The following is a 20367-nucleotide window of genomic DNA, read 5'->3' on the forward strand; positions in this document are numbered from 1 at the left end:
CTGAAACCTCATTTCGAGTAGCCATTAGGAGCCATGAGGAAAGATTGTCAAAGGAGAATATCATAGAAGCAGTAAGAAGGATTATGTTTAATTGAAAAAGAATTGTGTGCATTTGATTTACTGGAAATTGATCAGAGTTCCTGAAAAGCAAAATATGCTATGACAGTTCAAGTGTTCAGTAATTCAGTAATATGGAATGCTCAGTTTCCTCTTGGAATTGACTTGATTCTGTGTAGGTCACCGCTAGTTTATTAAGGTAGACAGGAACTTAGATGAGACTTAACTGTCGAACACTGGTCTGACCTTTGACTCACAGCACTTTTACTTATGGATCATGTGAGATCATTCCCTCAGCCCCTTAACCAGGTAGCAACACACACATCACACTGTCCCATACAAAAGCATGCGCTTTGTTTCTCTTTGTGGTTTCCTTCCTCATGCAGGAGAGCATATAAAACACAAAGCACTCATGACAGCATTGTCAGAGTAATGCAAACCCTTTCACACTGGTGCATTTTCCAAGATGAGTTCCGGCAGCTGTGTTCACAGAAGGGGCAGAATACATTCTGTTAATTGCATACAGATAGAAAGCTCCCTCCATCCTCTCTCAGCCTCCAGAAAAGCCTTCCAAATAGTGTCTCTCATCACCTCCCAGGCAGTGAGACTGATTTTTATTTTTTTTATTTTTTCGCAAAATTCATTCATTCAGACAGCATTCATAAATGATTGTTTCATAATATACACATTCAATAAAAGTTCGGTTATTATACCTTCAAGTGTGGGGGTGTTTGTGTGAGTGCATGTGTATACAAGTACGCCTGCTGATTTGTGTGTGGCTGTGTGTGAAACAGATTATAAGCCAAAAACATAAAGGGATACTTCATTCTTAATTTGCTTCAAAAACAATAATAATAATAAAACAAAAATAATTCCTTTTTAAAAAAGCATTGTCATATCATGCGAAACCTGCAGACTTGTTTAACTACATGTAGGGTGTATTCACAGTGGTGTCTGTAACTGACTTGAGTATCTTTTACAAACAGATGGCCTTAGAATGAACAGTTTACCACACGTGGGCAGTAATGGTGCAGAGTCAGGCCTTGCCAGGAGAGAGTGTATTACCCAGTACAGATTCCTACCCGCACTACAGCAGTAGAGTGAACTGTCGACCTTTTGATAAGAACTGCCCTGTGCTTCAGTTACTGTACAGAAAAAAAGTGCTTTTAGTGATAGATCATTCCTGTCAATGTACAGGTGTTTTAAAACGAAGACCAGCAGATTTTACCTCGGGGTTTGTGGGAGGAACCGTTAACGTTTGTGAAACACAATGAAGAGAAAGGGGTTGCAGCGCAGTCAAACACCACTGTGTGCATGTTTGTCTGTGTGTGTATGGCGTGTGTTTGTCAGTATTTGTAACTGACTAGAGGAATTGCCCCCTCCGGGCTGTCAGACCACCCCCTCTTTCACCACAGGCTCATTTTCCTTGATTTGCTTTTGTCACTAAGTTACTTAGTGACTTTTACCACAGAGAAACTGACACCCACCACATTACACAATCCCCGTGTGCTGCAGGACAGTCTCTGCTCAGGCAGAATGTCAGGGGCATGTCGATTCTTGTACTACAATTGCAAAAGAGGGTTTGTCTAACATCCAGAACTTAGAGCTTATTATCACTTCACTGATTCAGAAAACTCTGCAGTTACGTCCTTTGGAATTCATATTTTAAATATTAAAACATGAGTCTCTTGTATTGTTATACTATCAGAAATGTTTTTTTTTTGCTTGACTTCCTGTGATTGGCGGGAGAGATTAGTCCTTGACTCCCATCGGAAGTTGAGGTCGGTGGAGGGCGGAATTGAGTGCGATTGGAGAACAGGAGGTAGGGTTTGGGGTGGGAGTATTGATGGTGGCAGACGGTTGGGTGCAAATTCCTTCCCTTTTTCCTCAATATCAACTCCAGCGAGATGTTCTCTGTCTCCGTGAAGGAGTCCCACATGGCTTGTGTCCTGAAAAATTTCAACAGGAGACGCCCCGGATTTCCCCCAGTCCACAGACACACTGACAATGAGCCCCTTGGAAATGAACACACCTGTGAATTTGTGAGTGGGAATCTCTCTGTGTATGTGAGGTTTACATTTGGCTATGTCTAGGCATGTGAATGTGTTCATGTCTGTATACCTGCGTAGTGCATAACAGTACATGTTTATGATACCAGTTTATGGAACCAGGTGTGTGTCTCTGCCAGTGTGTTTCTACTGTGTCATGTCCCAAGCTCTCAAGCATAAGGAGGTAACCAGTAGCCAGGGGAATCAGGGGTGTTGTCCAGAGGTCAGGTGTCAGAGGTGAGCCAACAGCAGGGATCACTCCAAACCGAAGGTGCTGGTCTCCTCCACAGCAGTCAGCATCTTCTCATACAGCATAGAAAATGAAGGGTAGGGCGGCAGATCCAGACGGTTAAAGCAGGTATGAGCTCTGTGGTGACACAACAGACGTATTTATTGTCTGACCACACATTTTTCATTAATTTGATTTTCTAAAGAAAAGTGACAGATAGACATAGGGAACCGAACAAACGTGGGTGTAAGGACTAGGCAGTACCTGGGCAGAGACGTGATCTTGCCCCACTTCTCCACGCAGAACCTGCGGGGACCGTTACTGCCCCGGAGCGATGCGAAGCCTTCGTACGGGATGCTGGAAGTGCCAGTCACAAACTGTGGAGAAGAGGGAAGAGCAGAAAGAGGGAAAGAGTGAAAGACTGAAAGGGCAGGAAGGATCGGAGAGAGGCAAACCTTTTAGTAAAACAAACACAGCAACCAGCAGGTGTACGGTTTAGGGCTCATATTAATCTCAAAGGATGTCAGTTTATTTATGCTTATTTTTTGCCTTTTGCCTTATCTGTCATTCTTTGTTCTGAAAAGTATAACCTGAAGCCCAGCAGAAGGCACTGTGTGAGTGGCGCTATACCTGTAACAGTCGGAGTCGCTGCTCATTGTTGAATCTTTCCACTGCTGCCCAGAACCACCTGATCACTATGTGGTTGTCATGGTATCCTGTGCAGGGGGAGACACAGTCAGCTGCAGAACACACTCCGAACTGCCCCCCCGCCCCACATATCAACCCGATTTCCCTCAATGTCTCTCTTTCTCACTACCCAATTTCCTTCCCTATTAATAGGTCACAATTACCAACCCCCCCGTCTTCTTCTTCGTTCCGTCTTCTTCCTGGCCTCTCCTCCACTCCTTCCCACTCCCTTTCTTTCCATTCTCTGCTCTTTCTCTTTTCCTCACCTCCTCTGTACTCAGTGTTGTTTCTCCAGTCGCTCAGGTCGATCTCTGCAGTGCCAGCGATCACCAACTCCAGCTCCCGAGCGTCGAATACAGAGACCAGCCGGGCGTCAACCACCTGCAATCACCACATTAATGCCATAGCCTCCACACCACCACCATCAACCACGTCAACCAACACAACAACAGCACAACGGTAAGCTAAAGCACTGATAGTACCTCCATTGTTAATATGGCACTATCACTGTTACTATGTACAGTAGCATGTACTGCTACCTACTGTAATAATATAGTTGGTACTATTGCTGCTGTATCAGTTACTGTCGCCATTGTTACAGTGGCATCATCATTTTGACTATTTGTATTATAGAAGTATCACTCTCTTCATTAATGACAGAGACAAACCGTTATATTATGTCTATGGCTTAATCAACATAAACATTATTACATCTATGGGGGTGGGCAGTGTACTGAAAGCGGGAGGCAATATACTACCTCATAGAAGCCACGGACCAGGCTCTCAGTCTGCTGTACCACGCCCCTCTCGATACGCCACTTCACCATGCGCTCAATGTACTCCTTCTTGTTCTTCTCCGATACAGGGATATTGGCGCCGCCCGGCTTCAGCTCTCGCTCTGTGATCTGTGCAGAAACACACAGGGAGGAAACACACAGAGGAAACAATTAACTCCACCCTTAAAAAAGGGAGATCTTGAAAATGATTATTGGCCTTCAATTATTATAACATCTAACAGCACAAACTGCAACTGCAATGTCACAAAATGCATGGAGTCGATACATCCTGGTAAACCTTTAGTTGGCGTGTTTTTTGCCGTCTGTCTGTGCCAGTTGGAGGGAGACCGACCTGCCCAAAGACCTCCTCGTTGACGGTGAAGGTGAGATCCAACATGTCATTGATGTCATTATCCTTCATCCACTGCAGGCTCTGGTGGAACTCCTCATCAAGGTATTCCAGGTCACTGAGGTCACATGGGCTGGGACAATGAAAAATGACAAAGGACAATGAACACAGCTATACTCTCTCTGATATACAGCACTCTCATTACTACTGCTCCTAGAGAGCCACAGCCCTCCAGGCTTCCATGACAACTTAACGTCCAGTCCTCCATGACTAAAGGCTTGGATACAGTCATAATGTATCCAAGCAGTTAAGTATGTATCCAAGCTGTATTAGCAGTTAAAATAATAACTGCTTCAATCCAGAGGAGAAGAACAGTCTAGATCAGAAAATCAGATTAGAACAGAAATACAATCCAGAAATAAAAGCATATCCTCCAGTGCCTGAATAATAGAAAATGGATATCCCAGACTGTAGGCTTGCAGGGTAAAGGACTCAATATAATCAATATTTTACATACAGTTTTACATACACTTTACATACTTTCCATTTCAGTCAGAGAGCACACATATACATTGGATGAAAACTGATCAATCATGGTGGTTGTCAACGAAGACATACCCCTTACACCTCACCAGGTGCACTAGCCAGAACCGACTTAAACTAAATGAATTGCTTTCATTAATGCAACTGATTTGGCTTACTGTAAATGTACGTAACCTCAATTCTGGATTCAATTAATATTTCATGGATTTCATTACAGGATCCTTTGTTGAGAAACGTGTGGTCTGTTCCCCACTGTGTGAGTGCCAACACTGTCATGGGGAGGTGATAAATGTTAAAACACTAGTGGCAGTACTTACATCCTGAGAAGCCCCTTGTAGAAGGGTCGGGTGAAGAAGGCATCCAGCAGGTACTGGTGAATCAGGGCCAGGCCCAGAATACGCCCACTGAACCGGAACCTGAAAGGGAGACAGACTTGTCACACAGTACTGAGACACTGATACACAGTATAGCTAAACACAACACACAGCACACTTATAGACATGGAGCACAACCATAGCACACTGCAAACACTCTCATTGTGCACAAGCGTACACACTCACAGGCTGACATTGAAGACAATTTGTTCAAGGGTCGAATGTTGTTCCTCCAATTTTCCAAAACGTAAATGTAAAACTACACAGTGGCAGATGTAGCAAGAAATACCACAGGTTTTCTATTTAAAAATAATTCGATCAAATTAGCTGATACATTTAATGAGTGAGAAAGGAACATAAATATGGGGCAAGTAGTCTTGAAAGTCACCCTGCTGCTGTACATTCATTCAGAGGACACACATACGCAGTGGATGAAAACTAACCACTCGTGGTGGTTGTCAACGAAGGCAGACATGGGGCTGATCTGCACTGTGTAGGTGTCATTGGCAGAGTATTCAAACAGGCCGTAGTAGGGGTTGAATAGCTCCCGGGACACAAGGAAAAAGAACTCTCGCGATGGGCCACTGTAATCCAGCCTGAAACATGCATATAGCAGATCAGAGGTCAAAGGCCATAGGTCAGGACAATTATATCAGTATGAATATCAGGGTGTGTACAGCAGTGTTTTTGCATGTTATCCAAGAGTATGTATCTATTGGTACATTTATACAAGCAAAGGAGTTTCAGCAGTTTTTTGGAAACATGTTTTTGACACATTTATTCTGATATTCTGTCATACAGAATTTTCTAGATACTCCCAATTGGAAATGTCTTTTGACATTATTGAATTCCACAAACTATATAATCATCTTTCAGAAAACAAGTGACAGTGTAATGTATATGTTTATTCCTGCATAGAATAATCCCACAGCTAGTAAACATTGCCTAAGGTTTCCTACAGCTACAATATACAGTAGACAGTTTACAGAGAGACAATAAAAACGCAACGGATGCTAATAGTTACAGTACTCACATATTGGTATTTAAGGCTATATTTTACTTCTTTTAATGTAAACTTCAAAATCTTTTAGAAAGGCTCCAAATTAGAAGTACATGTGAATGACTTACTAGGTTTATAAAATGACAGAATATGTCCACCTCAATAACAGTACTTTAGAGTGCAAGTGTGTTTATTCAGTGTTATACACTGTGGATAGCTGTGTATCAGTGCAGAGGAGTGCATCCTACCCCTCCTCTCCTACAAAGGTTACATAGAGTTTGTTCCTCTGCAGGTCCTTGCGGGAGTAGCCCATGATCTGGTTAAAGGCGTCTTCTAGGAGATGATCCCTGCGGATAATCAGTCTGTGGCAGAGAGAGGGGGAGAGCAAGTGGTGGAGTAAGGGAGAGAGGGAAAGAGAGACACCATCACTTGCACAGGACTCATCGCTAGAAAGTCAGGTTGCTGCTAGAAGGGGCAGTGGTGGCACTCCTCTCTGGTGCAAGAACGCCAGACCCCACCATGGAGACAAGATGAGCTAAATCACAATAAATGTGCTCTGTAATATGATATGCTAAACCAAGATCTTTTCACTACCATTCATATTTCCTTGCCTTTAATATATCTACATGAATTATGTCACGGCACTGTCCTCTTGCCCACATACTTACTTCAGTTTCCCTGGGCCCTGCCCATAGCCCTTGGTCTCCAGCTTGCGGTAGAAGTTGCGCAGTTTGGCCTCAAAGTCCCGTTTGTAAGGAGCAGGGGCTCGGGCATTTGCTCGCTGAGTACCTGAGAGATAAAGAGAAGGAGGTGGAGGGAGGAAGGACAAAGTGGGCGTGCAGGAAGAAAAAAAAAAACACAGAGAGAGGAAAAAGAGAAGGTTAAAGAGTGAGTTCTTGTTCTTGACAAAGTGAAGTGTAAGCAGGAGAAGGGAAGTCTTTTGTCTCTCAGGGAGTTTTGGCAGAGCTGTTCTGTTTTAATTAGTATAGTGAAACGAGGTCATTCTCAACACAATAAAAACTGGAAGACATCAGAGAAAGAAGGGAGAAAAATTCAACACATTACACCTTCATATTATAAATCATTCTTATAAAAACATTGGAAATCATAATCTAATTCATTTGTACTGAAAAAATATTTGCTTGGATTTAATATATCGACATCAATCAGCAATAGACTATCAACGCACATAATTACGTCTGACAAACTACACCTCTTACACCTTTATATGCAGTATACATTTACAGTGCACATACAGTAGTCTTATTCATAAGGGGTTGGTTGCAGAGAACCATCAGAAACAGGCACATTCGCATATAATCAAGTCCACCCCTACACTGTCGTATAATGTAGCACAGAATATAGCACATGTGGTCCAAAGATATAAGTAGCCCACACTTATAAGAGAAAGTAAGTACTTATTCATTGGCTTTAAGTTAATTTAAACAACATTGATCAACTAAACAACAGTATTCACAAACATATAGTAATAATCAGTTAAAATAAACATGAATGCCTCCTCTGCATCCCTCATGCACTTTCTCTGCCTCTGAAATTAATGTACCTCACTGGATTGAAATGGGAAAAAACAGTCAGAAAAAACCTGCAAAGTCATCTCCAGCCTGTCATTCCCCATGCTGCCAACACAGAACCGGGGGCGTTTCTTGCAACATAAATACAAGACCATGTTGTGATGTGTACTAGGCAGTGAGAACTTAGGCAGGAGGCAGCAAGAGGCTCTCTCACTAGCTAAATTCGTCTCAGGATCCTAGTCTTTTGCATTGCAACCTTCAGCTCAACTTTCATGTTCACACAAGACCCCTTCCGCAGACTAAATCGTGAATAAGCAGATTCCCAAATGTTAAATTTACAGATATCGAGACCCAACATATACAGTGCCTTGCGAAAGTATTCGGCCCCCTTGAACTTTTCAACCTTTTGCCACATTTCAGGCTTCAAACATAAAGATATAAATTTTTTATTTTATGTGAAGAATCACCAACAAGTGGGTCACAATTGTGAAGTGGAACGAAAGCTATTGGATTTTTGAAACTTTTTTAACTAATAAAAAAATGAAAAGTGGGGCGTGCAAAATTATTCGGCCCCCTTGCGTTAATACTTTGTAGAGCCACCTTTTGCTGCGATTACAGCTGCAAGTCACTTGGGGTATGTCTCTATCAGTTTTGCACATCGAGAGACTGAAATTCTTGCCCATTCTTCCTTGCAAAACAGCTCGAGCTCAGTGAGGTTGGATGTAGAGCGTTTGTGAACAGCAGTTTTCAGCTCTTTCCACAGATTCTCGATTGGATTCAGGTCTGGACTTTGACTTGGCCATTCAAACACCTGGATACGTTTATTTGTGAACCATTCCTTTGTAGATTTTGCTGTATGTTTGGGATCATTGTCTTGTTGGAAAATAAATCTCCGTCCCAGTTTCAGGTCTTTTGCAGACTCCAACAGGTTTTCATCCAGAATGGTCCTGTATTTGGCTGCATCCATCTTCCCCTCAATTTTAACCATCTTCCCTGTCCCTGCTGAAGAAAAGCAGGCCCAAACCATGATGCTGCCACCACCATGTTTGACAGTGGGGATGGTGTGTTGAGGGTGATGAGCTGTGTTGCTTTTACGCCAAACATATCGTTTTGCATTGTGGCCAAAAAGTTCGATTTTGGTTTCATCTGACCAGAGCACCTTCTTCCACATGTTTGGGGTGTCTCCCAGGTGGCTTGTGGCAAACTTTAGACGAGACTTTTTATGGATATCTTTGAGAAATGGCTTTCTTCTTGCCACTCTTCCATAAAGGCCAGATTTGTGCAGTGTAAGACTGATTGTTGTCCTATGGACAGACTCTCCCACCTCAGCTGTAGTTCTCTGCAGTTCATCCAGAGTGATCATGGACCTCTTGGCTGCATCTCTGATCAGTCTTCTCCTTGTCTGAGCTGAAAGTTTAGAGGGACGGCCAGGTCTTGGTAGATTTGCAGTGGTCTGATACTCCTTCCATTTCAAGATGATCGCTTGCACAGTGCTCCTTGGGATGTTTGAAGCTTGGGAAATCTTTTTGTATCCAAATCCGGCTTTAAACTTCTCCACAACAGTATTACGGACCTGCCTGGTGTGTTCCTTGGTCTTCATGATGCTCTCTGCGCTTTCAACAGAACCTTGAGACTATCACAGAGCAGGTGCATTTATACAGAGACTTGATTACACACAGGTGGATTCTATTTATCACCATCAGTCATTTAGGACAACATTGGATCATTCAGAGATCCTCGCTGAACTTCTGGAGTGAGTTTGCTGCACTGAAAGTAAAGGGGCCGAATAATTTTGCACGCCCCACTTTTCATTTTTTTATTAGTTAAAAAAGTTTTAAAAATCCAATAGATTTCGTTCCACTTCACAATTGTGTCCCACTTGTTGGTGATTCTTCACATAAAATAAAAAATTTATATCTTTATGTTTGAAGCCTGAAATGTGGCAAAAGGTTGAAAAGTTCAAGGGGGCCGAATACTTTCGCAAGGCACTGTACATACTGTACTCAGTGCATAGGTGTGTTTGGTCAATATGATATGAGGTGTATAAAGGAATTTTACACAACTGCTACTGAAATCTGAGGATTTGATATACAGTAGAAGACATGCCAAGGCTGCAGATCAGCAAGAGGAGATAGAAGGAGAGAGGCGAGGAGCGACAAATATATTAAAAGGCAGAGAGATATGTTTTGTGCTGGGCCAATTTCCTTTGGCAAAATGACTAATCTTGTTAGGCCAATAAGAGCTCTTCCACAATTGAATCTGAGAGAGACAGGCAGAGTGGGAGAGACATGACACCTCTTTGCCTTAGCTAAATCTGTTTACCTTGCTATTACAATACTACAGTTTGGGCACAGCTGGGCCCGGGGACTATAGAAACAGACTGCAAGTGAATAAATCTGGTGAAGAAAAGGCGATTGAAAGGGTGGAGGATTTAATTATACCAATGAATAAATAATTAATTGCATTTATATAGCATCTTTCATCTCAAAGAATCATTTAGCATATTAAATATAGGAAGGGACCCTTTCCTGAGACTTACTGCATCCAACATATCCACGAAAAAACAATGTAAAGGGTAGAAACTTGACTGAGACCGAGTGAGGGTAGATAAGGAAAGTGTACCACGTTAGCAATAAGGGAAAGGCTGAATAACATGGGGGAGTGAGTGAGACAGGAAAGGGGGGTAAGACACTATTTTCATTGGAATTGTAGAGCAAAAAGCAATGCAAAAAATCAAAGAATAGAATTAAAAAATGAAGCAATATAAATACAGTAAAAAGGTCTCTCCTCAGGTGAATGAGTGCAGGAAGACCCACCTGGAGAGTTCTGGGGGGAAGAGACGGGCGAGCCCCGTGGGGACTGACAATAGCTGGCGTGCAGTAAGGCATGGGGTGGTACGTATGACATCACTTCCTCTTCAAACAAGCTGTGTTGAGAAAGTAAAGGACGTATAAGACAGAGAAGTAACAACTGAAACCTCACATTTTCTTTTCCATACAGGTCTATTTGGCTGTTTCATTACAGTTCTGTCATGACCCCAGAGAAACATCTCTGACCCTTTAATGGTTTCTTAGGATCGTTGTTTCCTTCCAGCAGGCCATGAGTAGATTCTAGAAAGATCAGATCAACCTCAATGAGCCTTTGTTCAGCCCACAGTGACCCCTACTCCCCCGACTAACCTTAGCAACATGACAAGGTCAGCATCACTGGAAAGCCGGGCAAGGCCAGGGGCACCCTCACTGCGGATAAACTGCACCTTCTCCCTGAAGAGACGGACACAGCCACTGTATCACTGAACACAGAAGCACAGCCGACGCGCTCGCGCCGTCTATCTGAACAAACACAAGCTCGAGCTGTCTCTGTCCGCACACACACTGGAAGGGAGAAGAGGCAGGAAATGGAAGGGAGTGGAGAGGGTGGAAGAGCGAGAGAGTGGGATGCAGGAGAAGGAAGATGGAAGAAGAGAGACGGGATAGAGAGGAAAGGTAAGGAGAAGCATGGAGGCAAGGAGTGAAACAGAGAAACCGAGATTAAGGAAAAGGTGTCACCTGAGCGAGTGGTTCCTGATGAGCTCTGGCTGCCTTTCCTGCAGGATTTCGAAGATGTTGGGTTGCCGCAAAAATGCCACAATCTTGTCATTATAAGCTGCAACGGGAAATAGAGCCAGGGGTCAGACACAGACACACCACACCCACCCACCGGAAACACAGGCCTAGGCATTTTTCAGTCTTACTGGTCTGGAGGATAAAGTGTCTTTTTTTACATAATTAACTTTAAATCCCATACCTCACTATGTGTGGTACAGAGTGGCAAAGTGGGGAACAGCAGAGAGTAGGATAGCACCACTGTGGGGTAAATTTGGTTGTGGTAGGGTTGGCAGTGGGGCAGGCTTCTCTCAGAATCTGCTCACATGTCAGTGCGGTAAAATGTGAGTGGGCCCGTGTGTGAGGGCAAACTGGTGTCATACCCACCGACAGGCACCATGTCCTGGTACTGGCTGCGACTAACTGTGTTGAAGGTGCTGGAGGGACGAGGGAGAACGGGTGGGCCAGAGTGCCGGGAATCATCACCCACCTGGAAAACAGCACAGAACCGCCGAGCTTAATACCTCCCATCGTCCATCACAGGACACTTACTAGCACCTCCATTTTCAGAATTGTTTCTCCACAAATAATGTGTTCTGGGTTGAAATTGTGAATGTTCATAAATGTGGAAATGTGAAAGAGCAGTTAGCAGTTCATATATCTGGGATATTAATAAGATATTTAGAGGCTCATGCTGTCCGTTACCTGAAGAAAATAAGAAAATATAGTCGTCCCTGTCTGCTTGTCTGCATGTCTCATACTCCACACATCCCAGTACAGCTAGCTAATCGTGTGATTTCCAGTGACTCTGCACAAGGTTGTAAAGGAACAGGTAAATGTTTATTCCATGCTGAAAGGAAAAGAAAAGAGACACAACGTTTCAGCTGTGGAGCCTTCTTCAGATGTGAGGCTCACGAGTGAAGAAGTCTCTTTTCTTTCCTTTCAGCATGGAATAAACCCTTATCTGTTCCTTTGCAGCCTACACATGCTAACCCTACTACCTACTCGAACTTCTGTCCCCAAGGTTGTCTAGTCCACTAACTTTCTAGCATCCAGCACAAGGCTGGAATCCAAAACAAGAAAGACTCTCCTTACTGATTTCCATTCATAGAAATAATGTTTTGTTTTTAAAAATGTTTGTATCAGTGTCAACTGACTGGAAATTTTGTGTGTCAGTCAGTGGCCAGGGGTTGAGCAGATGCAGTACAGAGCAGGGTGGTTTGCTACAGAATATGTCAGAAAGTGTTGCAGTGCAGACTGCTGCCGAGGCCAAGGGGTCGGGAGTTTGGGGAGGTACGGGCGCAGTGCTCACCAGGCGCCGGGTGCTCACCTCCCCGGCGCTGTGGCTGCGCTGGCGGGTCAGGTGCTGGCGGTGCGCCAGGAGGCTGCTGGGCCGCGCGCTCTGCAGCGGAAGGCGGGGGTCGATGAAGGTCGTGCTGCGGCAGTTGTGATCCACGAAGAATGGCTGGAGTAACAGACAAGGGGACAAGAAACAGCCAAAGAGAGGGGTGGAACAGTTAGCTTGAGAGCACCTCTCTGCTGCTCCTGCAGGGATACAGAGTGCCTCACTGTCACCCACAGAGTGTTGGTCAGCAAGGAAAAGAGAGAGATAGAATAGCAGTAAGATGGCAATGTGGAGGAGAAGAAGACGTTTAGTGAGAAACAGAAAAGAAAACACAAAAGGAATGAGTAAGGGAATGAGCCAACAAAATGCCAGACAAAAGACAGGAGGGATGAATGATTTGCAAGAAAAATAGGATGATACAGACAGGGGACAAAGGGAGAAAATAAGAACTAGCACCACAGAAAGGAAGTAGGGAGCCCAGTTGGGAGAATAGAAGGGAAGACAGGAAGGTGTTTCTGGTAAAGAAAGTGTGGGACTCTCCCTGACCTTGCCTGTGTGGTCATGTTTCATCTCCCAGCCGCGCGGGAGCTCGAGCTGCTTGTTGGCGAACATGTTGAGGAAGGCGACCAGGTCCCGGTTGTGCTGGTAGCGCTCGAAGTGGTGGGCGTCGCGCCGCACTTTGCTGATCATGTGTTTCAGACAGGAGTTACTCGTGAACATGCGATAGGCACTCTGCAGAGAGCGACAACGAATCCAGGCATTTACTGCCACACTTAGTTGATAGCAATTATTCAAAAGAGAAAAAACTCACGTTAGGAAAATTACTAAACTCCGCTGTCCTGCCTCTAACCACTGCACACTCCACAACCAAGCTAAAACTGAAAAACTTAAACTAAACTAAAGCACGGTGAAGTGCCCGCTTTACATTTCCTAGTTCCAATATATTTAGAAAGGGAAATCCTTCCTCTTGAGACTTAATGACCTAATCGATCTCATTATTTGCTCAACCGGACAAGTTTAAGCTGCTCCTCGCTCTTATGAAGATTATGATTTTTAAAGAGCCTTGAAGATCAGAGTCTACCCAACAGGCAGTTTGTTAGGTGAATAGGCATGACAGCCACACCACCATTCTCAGTGCGTGTGCGTCAGAGTGAGTACTGCAGCGCTGTACATGTGTGACTGCTATGTGTAACCGTGTGCAGTACGTTTGTGCGGCACATATGGCAGCATGCATTCAGCCAGTTGCTCACAGGGTTGGAATGCAGCACGGTGAAGAAGTCGGGGCTGGTCAGGAACTTGGCGCTGGGCGACTGGAGCAGGAGGCTGAGGCGTGAGCGGGTGCTGGAGGGGGGCAGCATGCCATCCCGCCGGTATTCTGTCCCAGACAACAATGACTGTCAACGATACAGTGCCCAAACACGCAAGAACATCTCTATATTCAACGAACAACAAAACGTAATTGTAATTCTGATCCATGAAGCTGAGCACACAAGGTCCTGGGGTGATTAAATAACAACACAGCTTGGGCTCTACAATCCCCATCCGACTCCGATTTTGTTACTGGCATCCGCTGATGCCGACTGGACATTCCCAAGCAGACGCGCGCAGCAGGCTGAGCTCGGCCAGGGGTGGATGAGTTTGTATCCAGCCAGGACGAGGGATACTAGGACTGCAGCCAAAATGAGTTGATCAGGAATTTGCGACTATGAATCTGGGTGGCTGTCGAGAACCATATAGAAGATAAAATGATTTACAAGTCAAATGTTGAATGGGCTTAGTGCTGGAAACGCCCAACTGTTTGATCATTGAAGGTCTGAATTTCCATACAATCTAAATTTGATGATTTTTACATTGTCCTGCATGGGTATGGTAATACCAATATACAATATATCAATATACACAGATGACCCGAAAAGGATAAAATATCCTAATAAGGTCCAGAAACAGGACATTGATCCATGTCAGGGTTTAAAAGCTGTAGGCTTGTGTTAACAAAGCAAAAGAGCAATATGTTATTAAATAATTATAAACCTTATGTTTATCTATGTAAAAAGTAACATTTGCCCAAAGTAACCCAACAATCATAAAATAACCAGAAGATTTTATTGGGTCCTATAATATCCCGCATCCCTTAAACTGCAGCCCTGTCTCCCTGCTGTGCTGTGGTTAGAGAAGGGCAGCTGTGTCTGTACCCGGGATAGTGTGGTGCAGCAGGTCGCCGTCTTCAGGGGGGATCTCAGATGCCTGGTCCTCGGGCCGCTCGTTTGTCATTGTCCGCCGGATACTCTGATACCTATGGGAGAGAAAGAGATAGACAGACAGGGCTCAAAGCCAGGCACTGCATGTTTGCATCCACAGGCCACCCATGCAAAAAGAAGGACATACAAAGGCTTCTCGTTCCCCCAGCAGGAGATCCCTATCTGTCTTTCTGTGCTTGGCCCTACCTGCGGTTCAGCTGTTCCATCTGCTGGATGGAGTTGGATCTCTGCAGGACTTGAGGAGCAGGGGGGGCGGTAGGCCGCTGCCAGGTGGTTGTCCGGTTCACATGGTCCACATAGAAGACCCGACCGTGGCTGTCAATACGGGCCTCCCAGTCTGACGCACAACACACACAGCAGAGCAGCAATATTACTGCACTTACTTACTAACCGGGGTTACTGGATCTACTGGGCTCCATCAATTCTCCACCACCTACTTCACACCCATTAGCTCCTCTGGCCTACCACCTGCCCAAACCCAACACTCTGAAGCCCCTGTGGCCAGTTGCATAAACACCTCCAGTGAAATCTCCCCTCAGTTTTCCCTTTAAGTGTTGTTAGAGTTTAAAGGCATTTTGCAAAGACTGCTGGGCAAAACAGAATGAAAACAGACGTCAGTACCCTGCTTGAGAAACAGATACTCATGATTTAATACTTCAGGGGTTTTCCTCAGCAAGGCCTTGATCCCCTCCCCCTCTTTTCCCCAGAAATCTGGACTCACTGGGTGGCAGTGGCTCATCCACTCGCTGGTAGCGGCTGATTTCTTGACGCACTGAGGGCAGCGAACGCATTGGCTGGTGCCCATTGACCTGGGAGGCTGCAGGTGAGAGAAAAAGAGTCAAGAAGAACGGCAAAGAGAAAAGACAAATAAAACAGAAGGAGGAGCGAGAACAGGGAATAGACAGAGCAATGTTCATTGAGTTTGCTTCACTGAAGTATCTAGTGAAAATAGTGTATAACTGGTGTTTTGTTTACAGCCTACCAGTATAGTCAAGAATCAATATCCACTACCTTTCTGGGACTTTTCCAAGACACTGTTACCTATTTGTGTATAGTGTGGATGATTTTCTTTTCATTTTTTGTTACTGTTCCTAGACAGGACATTTTATGATTCACGTTTTCTAGACATATCCAGATGTTCATATTCTGCCTTGTTCTGCTTGTAATATTTCATTGTAATATCTTATCTTTGTAAAGATGTGCTTTTGTTAATGACACACAATAAGAATTGTTTCCATTTGTCTATTTTTTCCAGATTCTGTGTGCATCAGTCTTGTCTTCATTTCTGTGGATTGTCAAATTAACTGCAGAAGTACTGAATACCTGAATAGCTGAGAGAAACGTTCAAACTGGTCAGATTAAGTCAATATTGTGCTTATTTGGGTCATTATGAGTCTAGACCATAAACACCTGTAGACACACAATGGCCAGATTTGGAGATCACTGCTATACTCAATAGATACAGTGTTTCAAACATCCACTAAGATTGATTTTGAAAGTTAAACAGTTGAAATATGCACAGAAGCTCTGTGATTTTTATTTCATATTCATTTTCCCTTGCCTTGGTTTCTAACTGTCTGCATCAGTGCAGTTCAAACAGTTGTCCAGGGGGTCCCAACAAAGAATGCAACATTTTTCACTCCACAACTAATTGTGAAATCAATCCCTGCACAGTACTCACTTTTCCATCATTAATGGATTGCTTACAGAGCTAACTTTCAACCAGAGGTTTTTTCATTCATTTCCATTTTTGTCATATAAACAGCTCTTGTCTGATAGTAATTCCCAATACATATTTTGTTTTGATTATAGGTTCTGTTCTTCTGAGTGATTCTTGGAAAGGGGATCTTCCAGATAAAAGAGGTTGACCTTCCCTGGTTTTGCTATACTAAAAGTGCCTTTATAGTGCTTGACGATGCTTTGCCACAGTGAAATTATAAGTGATTCCCTTTCAATGTGGAAAGAATCAGCTGCAGTGCCAACTTGTTCAAGAAATGCACAAATCCACTTTGCTCTCACCTGCATCTCCGTCAGTCTCTGTGGCACTCTGACCTGAGTCCACTGGGCCACTGGCCCCAGCTGACCTCACGTCCTCTTCCAGCGATTCACCTCCAGCAGCTTGCAGACTCTGCCTCCTCCTCCAGATCTCTTCCTCTTCTTCATCCCCATTGGCGGCTGTCGCTCCCTGAGGATCCTCCCCTCCTACAGCAGGTTGACCGGATCCTCCTCCTTCATCAGCAACATCGCTGGTGGTGGGTGTAGCTTCAGAAGACCCCCCTCTTCCTGGGTCGCTGGAGGGTGCCCCTCCCTCTTCCTCCTCCTGAAAAGAAACAAGCCAGACCACAATGCTGGGAGGTGGAGGAGGAGAGTAAGAAAAAAGAAAAGAGTGTGCAAAAGAGGCTGGATACCTCACTACGTATAAATACCTCAGCAAAATATATGTACCTCTGCCATGGAGCCACATCAGAATTTGTTCATTCTCTATCTCAGTCATAAAATATGCCAAACACTTGATCGCACTACGCTACATCTGTAGGAAGACCCAAGAGAAAAGTCTGCAAACCACATAAGCTCCAAACAATTTTCCAAAACTAATTATAAGTCAAAACATTTGACTCCTCATTATTGGGGTTACACTGTCTCTCGTTAGATTTCTCTAGCTAATTTCCTTTTACAAATACATTCAGAAAATCAGGATCAGCCCGCCCAGTAGTGTCTAGGGCTTCATTTCTTTGGAGATTTCTTTGGAGATTCTCCCACTGCTGTCACCCTGCCCCCTCTCTGCCCGCAGGAGGCCCACTGACCTGTGAAGAGGAGGCGGGGTATCGGCTGCTGTCAAAGGAGGAACAGCCTGTGGATGACTGACGGGTGGTGCCCGTGCCTGAGCTGGGGCCACCCTCTGTCACCTCGCTCTCTTGCTCCTGGCTGGACCCCCCTGGCTCTGGCTCCTCTGGCCCCTCTTGGACATCAGGCCCTGGGGGGCTATGGGAGGGGGGCTCCCCTTCTTCAGGCAGCTGGGCAACGGCCACAGCTGTCCCCTCTATCTCCTCTATCGGTTGAACCGCCTCCACTTCGCCCCCTTCCGTCCGGGGGGGTTTCCCCTCCAGGCCCCCGTTGAGCAGCAGCAGCAGACCCCCCTCCGTCTCTCCTCCTGGTTCGGGTCGCAGGCCCACCTCCTCATCCTCGTCGGAGTCAATGTGCAGCATGGCGCTGAGCCGCGTGTCCGTCGGGAAGCTGCTGCGTAGTTTGGGCGATGCGGCACCCAAAGGCCGCTCCCCTGGGCCTTTCGGGGCCTCGATTGCATCTAGGTAGTCGTTGAGGGACTCCTGCCGCAGTGCGTGGGTGCAGTGCAGCTGGAATCCTCCTTCGGCGCCCCCCTCCACGCCCTCCCTGGTTGCCTCGTCCTCCTCCTGCCCCTCCCCATTGCGCAGGACCTCGCCAGGCACGGAGCCTTCCGAGCCGGTGGGAGAGGGCTCCCTAGTGGTCCCTGGAACAGGCTGGGAGTGGGGGTGAGGGCCACCTGGCAGGTCCTCATCATCAGAGGGGCTCCCTGGGTCCCCATTCACTGCAGTAGCCCCCAGAAGAGAGCCCATTGTGTCTGGCGAGGCGTCTAAGACAATACAGCAAGAGGGGAGACCAAAGTGTAGCACACAATATATTACACGTTTCCTTCTAGTAACCTTAGACCAACGTATCTGCAGGGATGGAATTAAGATTCCCGTGGCACAGCAGTCTGATACGTTATTATTTATACTAGATGTAGACTAAAGAACAACAGCACAACAGTACATTTCCTTTCTATATCTAAATTATTTTCATTCCAATTCTTTGTATCATTTTCCTAAAATAAATTAAACGGTATGAACAGGCACATTACTTTGATGTATTGTAGATACCAGGGGTCTTATAAGTTCTAATTTACTTGCAGTACAGGTCTTTGCTATTATCTCCTTCTCAGTTGGTCCTGTTTGGAGAATATAGCCACACACGGTGCCCACCTTCATGTCCTGTGGACGTGATCTCGACTCGGAACTGCAGCTGACCACTGACATGGTCTGTGGGCAATCGGCGGCAGAGTGTGTAGCTCAGGGTCTGGTCCCTGTGTAACAGAGACATAGTCATCACTGAATGGGCACAGAAGCACATGCACATGTTCAGACACTCACACTGGCACGCTGAGGTCCACAGATTATATGGCATTAAGTTCAGTAATTGTGCAAGTCTTTGTCCCAAGCACTACCACTTGTTTAATATAGTGTATAAAATGCATGACAGTCTCCTACTTTTTCCCATAGTTATAGCTTACCTTGATTCTGTGATCTGCCGTATTATTGTGATCTGATTGAAGTAGCCTCAGACTATTTCCTCAGTTATTTACTACAGTAATTTCTTATCCACTGCTCTCCTGTTCAGACTCTCTTATTCAATAACTTATTGAATTGCCCAATAGCTGAAAAATGGAAAACCTCTCAGTGTAGGCCTGAGTAGGTAGTATTCTCGGAATGAGAACTAGGAACACAGTGGATCCACAGGACCTGGGGTGAGGATCCCAACCTTTCTGCACTACTATTGACTGGCAAAACCAGGACATCCCGTGGGACATACTTTCATGACAGAAGCCAGCGTGCCTGTGAGCTGCTCCTTGTGAGCTGAACCAAGCCCAGAGAGGTGTACTGTTGTTTTGATCTGCACTGGGTTTCCACCAGGCCCATTAAAAGAAATCTGTCAGCCCGCATATACAAGCTGTTGGCTAGAGACCCCTGTTTGATTTTTTTAAAGGAAAAGATGCCAAAATGGTTGTTGTACAGTTATTTTTTGCAATTCTTGTTTACTCTACGTATTAAAACAATCTTATTTTCCAGAACCATGTCCCTTCCTCTAAACTGAGCTGGGTAACCCCTGCACTGTCGCTGCCCTGTTTACTCCAGGCCCTTGTTGGCAGTGGTGCTCACCCCACAGCATAGCGCTCCAGCAGTCTCTGCACGGGGATGATCAGTTTGCCCAGGAAGCGCTTGATGATAGGCCGGCTCTTAGCGAACTTGTCCTTCACCTCAATCTCTAGCACATCAGTCACCAGGGCCACAAAGGTGTACCTCTACAGACAGAAAACAGGGAAGGATGCAGAGAGAGAGATAGGAGAAGGGGGGCAGTAGGCAAGGAATAAGTAGAAGGAGTGGGAGTCATGGATGAAGAGACAAATAGAAGTTTGGGAGGGACAGAAGTGGTGGGTGAGAGTAAGAGAGGAAAGCAAAAACAGTAGTATGCGTCAATGTATGGTACTGTTTCTCAGTGTATCTGTGTGTTTCAGCACATACCTCTCCATGCCAGGTGGGATTTGTGGTATTGGCAATGATGGTAGACCTTCTCTCTTGACCATGGTGGGCAAAGGTTGGGAAAGTACTCTTCTTCCCAGGTTGGATAGACATCTTTAGATAGGGATCAGGGTTAAAAAACATGCCCTTCTTCAGGCCCAGAGCACGGATATCTACACAGAGATGAGGGCAAAGACTCATATATCTACAAAACAACCAAAAAGCCTTTCTTTTCTTTAAGAAACAAAGACGCCCCATATCCTGCCATGCAGG

The 20367-nt window shown here is 45.1% G+C and overlaps 1 protein-coding gene across 15 annotated transcripts in view; it reads right to left on the minus strand.

The window, feature by feature from the left end:
- Nucleotides 1-665: 665 nt before the first annotated feature.
- Nucleotides 666-20367, minus strand: part of hecw2a (HECT, C2 and WW domain containing E3 ubiquitin protein ligase 2a) — a 49806-nt gene continuing 30104 nt past the window's right edge. For 14 of the 15 annotated variants that reach the window (XM_069197137.1, XM_015358764.2, XM_015358765.2 and 11 more), the window contains 25 exons: nt 20098-20267; nt 19735-19877; nt 18781-18881; nt 17587-18392; nt 16802-17102; nt 15504-15599; nt 14969-15119; nt 14717-14817; nt 13775-13899; nt 13071-13256; nt 12492-12644; nt 11567-11669; nt 11144-11240; nt 10775-10858; nt 10412-10521; nt 6732-6852; nt 6312-6425; nt 5507-5659; nt 5007-5105; nt 4150-4279; nt 3780-3926; nt 3288-3402; nt 2965-3050; nt 2599-2711; nt 666-2472 (listed from right to left, as the gene is read on the minus strand). In XM_069197137.1, coding sequence (XP_069053238.1) covers nt 2361-2472; nt 2599-2711; nt 2965-3050; nt 3288-3402; nt 3780-3926; nt 4150-4279; nt 5007-5105; nt 5507-5659; nt 6312-6425; nt 6732-6852; nt 10412-10521; nt 10775-10858; nt 11144-11240; nt 11567-11669; nt 12492-12644; nt 13071-13256; nt 13775-13899; nt 14717-14817; nt 14969-15119; nt 15504-15599; nt 16802-17102; nt 17587-18392; nt 18781-18881; nt 19735-19877; nt 20098-20267 — 3917 coding nt within the window. In that variant the 3' untranslated portion in view covers nt 666-2360. The remainder of the gene's footprint in view (nt 2473-2598; nt 2712-2964; nt 3051-3287; nt 3403-3779; nt 3927-4149; nt 4280-5006; nt 5106-5506; nt 5660-6311; nt 6426-6731; nt 6853-10411; nt 10522-10774; nt 10859-11143; nt 11241-11566; nt 11670-12491; nt 12645-13070; nt 13257-13774; nt 13900-14716; nt 14818-14968; nt 15120-15503; nt 15600-16801; nt 17103-17586; nt 18393-18780; nt 18882-19734; nt 19878-20097; nt 20268-20367) is intronic. The other variant, XM_069197138.1, reaches the window with a different exon arrangement.

Source organism: Lepisosteus oculatus, chromosome 12 (assembly GCF_040954835.1).
Source record: "Lepisosteus oculatus isolate fLepOcu1 chromosome 12, fLepOcu1.hap2, whole genome shotgun sequence".
In the NCBI taxonomy this organism is placed as follows: Eukaryota; Metazoa; Chordata; class Actinopteri; order Semionotiformes; family Lepisosteidae; genus Lepisosteus; species Lepisosteus oculatus.